At 32.9% G+C, this 7168-nt stretch overlaps 1 protein-coding gene across 1 annotated transcript in view; it reads left to right on the top strand.

Moving 5' to 3' along the window:
• Window positions 1-771: 771 nt before the first annotated feature.
• LOC146146670 (DNA polymerase alpha catalytic subunit-like) overlaps window positions 772-7168 on the top strand; it is a 34203-nt gene continuing 27806 nt past the window's right edge. The window contains exons 1-9 of the mRNA XM_083388326.1: window positions 772-824; window positions 1196-1253; window positions 1910-2019; window positions 2442-2538; window positions 3330-3397; window positions 3666-3785; window positions 4564-4699; window positions 5182-5300; window positions 6829-7009. Of these exons, the coding sequence (XP_083244452.1) occupies window positions 1208-1253; window positions 1910-2019; window positions 2442-2538; window positions 3330-3397; window positions 3666-3785; window positions 4564-4699; window positions 5182-5300; window positions 6829-7009 (877 nt within the window). The 5' untranslated portion in view covers window positions 772-824; window positions 1196-1207. The remainder of the gene's footprint in view (window positions 825-1195; window positions 1254-1909; window positions 2020-2441; window positions 2539-3329; window positions 3398-3665; window positions 3786-4563; window positions 4700-5181; window positions 5301-6828; window positions 7010-7168) is intronic.

Below are 7168 nucleotides of genomic sequence, written 5' to 3'. Positions count from 1 at the left end.
GTAGCGTGACACTATATAGCACAAGAGCGACTGCGATGGGGATTAATTGAGTCGAAATGCCGGCTGGATTTGCCAGAACGGCCACGAAAGGAAGGTGAAGTATTTAATTACAAGCACAAACAGACATGAGTCGTCTATAATTACAAGCACAAACAGACATGAGTCGTCTATAATTACAAGCACAAACAGACATGAGTCGTCTATAATTACAAGCACAAACAGACATGAGTCGTTCCTCTACATTATCAATGTCTAAAATTGATCTTTTTATATAAAACCAGTTTGGTAATTGCTTAGGTACTTTATATTTTGTGCGTTTAGTTAAATTCATTAATTGAGTTAACTGTAATCCTATAAAAACATATGGTTCACAAAAAAAATGCGTTTTACTCAATAAAGAGAAAGCTGAACATTTTCATTACGGTCAATTATACAACAAAAAGCCTTTAAAACACATTTTGTGTTGTTATTATTTTTGTACAAAGACTTTGGTTTTATTGCATTTACAAACTTGTTTATTTACCACGCTGGTTACGGAGGTAATTCCCCTATTTTACAATAGATTTTTTGCGAATTCATTCGTGAACGTTAAAAGTAACAGATGTTTTTCGGTTTTACTAACCCTTATTAAATAACCAATAAATTATTCCTAATAACTTCCTCCAAAAGATTAAAATTGCGTGCTTTTTTTCGCAACACTTAAAGAACCCAGAAAAAAATGGACGCTACAAAATGGTCGCGAAGAAGACAAAGTGAAATTATTGAGGCGTAAAAAACGTGGGAGCCAGCTTCGCGCCATTTTCGACAATAAATGGCAAGAAAAGGTAAGCTTTTTATTTCGCCGAAACTGTTAATTTTCTCGGTAAATTGCGTAAATTTGGTGTTTAATCTATTTTCCGCAGTTATTATGCAATGGCAAATAGTGTAGTTTATTTGCATGTATGTTACGTTGCGTAACGTAGTCAACTTAAACAGGCATTTTGTAAAAAAACAATTAAATATTTATTGCAAAATTTATTTCCGAATTAAAATTAAATTGTAAAATGGTTTATTTTTATTTATTTATTGACGTCCTTATTCTAAATCGTTGGCATTACTAAATTTTTCCAAAGAAAAAATATAACTTCTTTTGTGATTTTTTACAGATATAATGTTATTTTGTTTCACAATAATTTAATAACTTTGAACGTTTCAGTTGATTGACAGGATGACTTCGAATGAAGGTGACAATGAAACCGTTGCCGCTGTTCAAGGTAAATCCGACTCTATGCTTTAAAATCTGTAGCCACTATTGTTTTTTGTTTTTATGTGAACACATTTTTTTACTTTAAGTTGTTTCTTTGTTTATTATGTCCCAAGTGTCAATTCTTGCAATTTTGCATACCCACTGATTGCATTCCAATTGAGTTCCTCTCCGGAAATGTTTCGGTAGGAAATCTCCAGGATTTCTCACGAATTAACGATGCCGAATCTTTGGAAATTTTTTATAATCCCAGTTATTCTGCAACATAGCAAAACTTAAAAAAAAACTTGTCGTTTTTGACTGAAATAAAGAAAAAATATATTACCAAACCTATTAAAGTCGTTGCCTGAGTTGAAAAAAAAAGAGAACTTAATTAAATTTATTCTCCAAATAAAAATGTTTTCATTTTTCAAATCCTGTTTCCTGGGGGTAAAAAAATCCGGGAAAAGAGGAACCCTAATTCTAATGCCTTTTTATCAAGTTTATGTCATTAAATAACCTATGAATTTTCTTTAAAAAGTTGATAAATGTCTTTAGCAACACTGTGAATTTCTGTTAAAAAAACTCACATTAAACCATATCCTTTCAAATAAAGCTATTAAATATTTACATTGATAAATCAAAAGTAAGTTTGCTGGAGATTTAAATGTGTTAATTCGTCGAAAGGCCTTGCTACATCTCGCTCGAGGCGAACAAAAAAAGACAAACAAGGACGTCTCGCTGCACTACAGAAGCTCAAGGAACTGAAGTCAACTGGACAACGAATTAAATATGAAGTGAATATACGGAAAAATTAAAATAGGACTTTTTAAGGCTTTCCTAAAATCAGTTAGTTTTAGCTACTTTAACCAAATCAGTATATTTATTATAAAGCAAACTTAATTTTTTAACAAATTTGTTAGAAAAATGCAGTTTTTATAGTTATTTTAATTATAGAATACTTTTGTTAAACTGTTTTAAACAGAAAGTTATCAAAACAAAGCATTAGCAATATTTTTGTGACCTCAACATAAGTAAATATTAGTTAAAAATTGATACACAATACTGGTCTGTTTTTCTCACAATGCAAGCCACAATTTTAAATTAAAGTTTTTTTTTTGTTTTCTTTACAAAATGAAAAGTATATATTATAAGTGTTCTGTAAACACATCTGGTTTTTCTGTATACCTTGACAACAAATCTTGCTGTGATTTCACAGGTTGCCGACATTGAGAATGTATATGACGAGGTTGATGAAAGTCAGTATTCTGAAACCGTCCAAAAAAGACTCGATGACGATTGGATAGAGGATGATGGTATTTATATTATTTAAAGTTTTTTATATGGCTTACCCAAGTCAATATGTAATATTTGTCAGTGGCTATTTACCTAACTAACAAAGTATTTGGGGATAAATAATGCAAATGATTAGAACACTGGGAATGTTAAATTTAAAACAAACCCTTGCACCTCCTAAACGCCAACACTAACCTCAAATTAAAAATAATAATTTAATACTATTTATTTGTGCAGCTGCTATGAGAAAAATTGTGAACTAAATGTACTAACAACTGTGATCTAGCCCAGTGGTTCTTAACCGCCGGTCCGAGTCAACTTTCCTGTCGGTCCGTCAAATATTACAATTTTATATCCCAATTGCAAAATGCAGGATGTTAAAGCTTGTCCATCAAATTTAGAACTTCACCAGTTCCGTAATTTGCAGCATTGTGGCATGATATAAATTTAATTGTCTACTTTGGTCTTCATTCTAAGTCACTATGCTGCAAGTGTTGTGCTGAAGTGTTTAAAAGTATTCTACAACTAGTCAAAGCCTTAAACCTTGAGACCAGTTGTATGCGAAAAAACTTTAATAGAACCAAGTATACCAAGTATGATATCAAAACGACAACAGCAAATTGCTCAATAAATTGATATTTAAAGGTCCACTGGTGTTTTGAAATTTTACTCTAAAAAGGTTGAGAACCACTGATTTAGCCCTTCTGAAGCTGCTTTTTTACCAACGATTACGGCTTACGTATCAACCAACGAATAAAGCTCACGCCTTACGTATTACTTGTTTTAATCTTTGTGTTATTCCTGCTTATAGGTGCTGGTGATTATATCGAGGATGGTCGCGAGTTGTTTGACGACGAACCAGAAGCTACCAATAAAAAGGTTTGCTGAATGTCTAGGAAAAATTTATTAAAGGCAATTGAGGTTAAGCCTAACATCATTTGTAGTTAACTGAACGTAGGACCTTGAATTTTTGTTGATCCGAAGATTTAAGCCGTTAAAATCATTAAATAAATTGGCAACTTACAAATACTGACTTTGATTAAGACAGGAAAGTCTTTAAAGAATATTTGTAAATTGGCAACTAAATAGTTGTCATTTTTTTTTTTTTTTTTGAAAATGAATGTTAGAAATATTGTTTTTCTTGTAGAGTAATGTCAACAACAAAGGACCAAAGTCAGCTTCTCATGGCAAAAAAAAGATCAAAGTTGTTAAGTCGAGTGATATCAAGCAAATGCTACTGTCTGCTGGTTCGAAGAAAAAGTCTGAGGTAAAACCTGTTGTTTTGCTGGAGCGAAAAATAACTTATTTCTTAAATGAACATATAAATATTATATATATATAGTTTATCACCTGTTCAATTACCCAACTCTTATTTCCGTATTACCTTTGTATGATACTGAACAAACAACATGTTAAATCAGTCAGCCATAAATATAAAAGCAAATGACAGTTTTTCAAGTTGAACAGTATAGATTTTCGCCAATCACGGCATCATCAGTCTCTAAAAAACGAATACAAAATAATGTGAACACTTCAACCAGGTGGTAGAAATTTAAAGTCATAGGAAAATAATCGTAGAACCAAGAGCAACAAACTACACAACCAGGTTAAAAATATATAAGATAAAAGCTATAGGTATATGGCAAGAAAGTCTATACTGTTTTGCTACCATTCAAAGTCATGGTCGTCATTAACGTACATTAGGGCGAGGAGATATCTTCTTTTTTACATATTCAGTTTGCATTTTTGAAGTTGAATTAGGAATTTTGTTTAAATTCTATAAAATATTTAAAAAGTAAGACATCGGCCCTACTTTACAAATATCAATAATTAATCAATATAGATCTGCTGGAGTGAAAAACTAGGAGATATTATTGGTAAAAAGATATATCTGTTACTCATTTTACTTCCTAATCTTTTGTTGAATTCAATAAAATAAAGTATTTACTGTGATTATTTTTTAGCAGTCATTCTACGACAATTTAGGTATTCTTTACTGCTATTTGGCGTATTATGCATTTTATTTGTCGACTTATATGCTTTAGAAAAGTGTGGATCTCTCAAAAGATGAACTCCTCGGCGACATTTTGCAAGAAATGAAGTCTCAGCCGACTGATCCGCTGTCCATGCCTCGCGCTCCTGTTTTAATCAAGAAAAAGAAGCGACTGCCAGCTACACCAGGTCTTTAAATACTTTGCTAGCATTCTTTTTTGACTCTGTTTGATCAAAAAATGTCCTATAACTTTTTGTAACTCTATTGATAGTCGGATTCTTTTAAAAAAGAGTCCCATGTTTTTTTGTTAGAAATTTTACCGATTAAGAACCTAAAATAAGCTTTAGTCGTGGTTTATTAGCAAGATTGATGGAACGTCTTTTAGCTCATATTGAAAACCCCTAATATAAAAAGTTTTACTAACGAATTAAAATATTAAATGCTTGTGGTCATAGGCTTAAAACATCCAAAATTTTCAGAGTAATTGTTTTTAAGCCAGTGCAATAAGGCAGTAAGCACATCAGACTGGAGTGATTTTGCGTAGTTTTACTAGAGTCCTGAGTCCAACTCAAGCAAAACAAACCGACTCTGTCAAGTCTCCAGTCCAAATTCACGTCCCTAATGCAATTTTGCTTGGTTAACACATGTCTATTGCCTTTAATGTTCTTAGACGCCTTAATTGGCAGTGGTTGTGCAATGATGTCACCAACCTACAATGCAATTCCAAACAACAGCACCACCCCACCCTCTTCGATGCCCAGACGAAGAATGAAGCCACGTAACATTGTGGTAAGCACACTTTTTGAAATATACCATAAATATCACAAATTTAGGGATGTTCAAAGTAGAATCCCAAGGTATTCTAGAATAATAGGTTTCGAATCTAGAATAACGAATCCAGAATAGCGAATCCTAGTATATTTTTATTAAATTATTTATCCTCGATTTTGTTTGGGGAAGGGATTAATCTTAATCTACCCTACAGGGCCCATAATCACATCAATAAATCGCCCAAACAATTTGCTAACACGTGTACATTATAAAAAAATCTCCCATATGTTTAGCATTCTTAACAACTGTCATATGAAGCAGTTCTGTAAACTGTAATATGTCAACTGTCCAGGTTGTGTCCAAAACTTATATTTTTGCCAATAGTGAGAAAATGCAACACTGCACACAAAAGTCTTAAGCAATTCGGTCCTGTTTTTGAAAGCATTGTTGAGTCTTAGTGCTTCTTTTCACTAACATGATCTGTTATGCAGTCAAATGATGTACTGCAAAGAATACAAAGTTATTATTGACATAACGAATTCTTGACAATTACGTTGTGCATAACTGCATAACTTCACTGAATATTGGCCTAAAGTTGACCTTAAGTAACCCCATAGCGCATTTTGTGGACGGCCAGCACGTTTTGCAACGCTATGTTACTTTTGCAACTTAACGCATTTAGGGAATTTGCGAACTCCACACCAGACATTACACGTTGATCGCTCGCCCAATAACGCTTGATTGACACTTAATTAATAGACGAACGTTATCACGAGAAGCGGTAATTGGTCGCCCGAAAAAACGCTGACACTGCACTACAGGTTAACTTTAAAGCAAGCACTATAAATTGGTCGCCGCGGCGACAGGCCAACTTACCACTCGCGTTTGTGCAATTAGGCGCGACAATCCGCGGTAAAACATTAAATTATATCGGTTCCAATTACCCGAAATAAACGGCAGAATTGGATTCGAATCCCATCTGGATTCGAATCCAAGGATTCGATATTCTACTTTGAGCATCCCTAATCACAATAATATTTTATTTGTGTTAGACTGTTAGTAATGTCCAATAATATTGCATAAGCCAATTTATGGTCTTCAATGGATAGTGTGGTACTGGTATCTAATCTGACATACTTGCTGCCATAATTCTTCATACCAGTATTGAAATAAAATACAGGGTATAGAACATCCCAGTTTGGCGTTTTGCGTTTTTTTTTTTTTTTGCAACATTATTTATGTTTTTAATTTATTTCTTTAATAACAAGATTTAGCAAAACTTTATAATACACTTTGACCACATGTAGCCGTATACATTTTTCTTAAACCCACAACATTAATAAGATTGGAACACTAAACTATTTTCCCAATATAGCTATGGTAAGGTTTTCCTGGATAAATTACTAACTAAAATTCACCTTCGAAGAAATTAATTAAGGGTTTATAAAAGCCTACAAAAATGTCTTTCAACACACCTTTTATCCTAATTGTTCCTAATTTTCACTCTTAAAACACATTTTTTTCTAAACATGTTCCATACTTTTAGCAACCGGCTCCGATAACAGATGATCTACCTTTTATGTGCACCGATGAGCCGGTTACACCTCCTGCCAAGCGAACTAAAACCGAACCCGGCCACATTAAAAGTGAAAATCTGAACAAAACCATTTCAAGTGCCACTGTGGAGGAGCCTAAAGTCAAAATTGAGCCAACAACTGAAATGATGGGTATAAAAGCATTTCATTAACATTTTAGATTTAGTTTACAACTTATTTTCTATGTATGCTTCCTGTGATTTTCTAGTTTGAGTAGGGAACTCAACAATAAGAACTAAATCAGTATCTAAAGTAGAATAGTCTATAATACTATAGTATTAAGATCAAAGA

The sequence above is a fragment of the Ascidiella aspersa genome, chromosome 4 (assembly GCF_963924565.1).
Source record: "Ascidiella aspersa chromosome 4, kaAscAspe10.2, whole genome shotgun sequence".
Lineage (NCBI taxonomy): Eukaryota > Metazoa > Chordata > Ascidiacea > Phlebobranchia > Ascidiidae > Ascidiella > Ascidiella aspersa.
The sequence above is the reverse complement of the archived record's forward strand: the minus strand, read 5'-3'. Positions and strand labels throughout refer to the sequence as shown.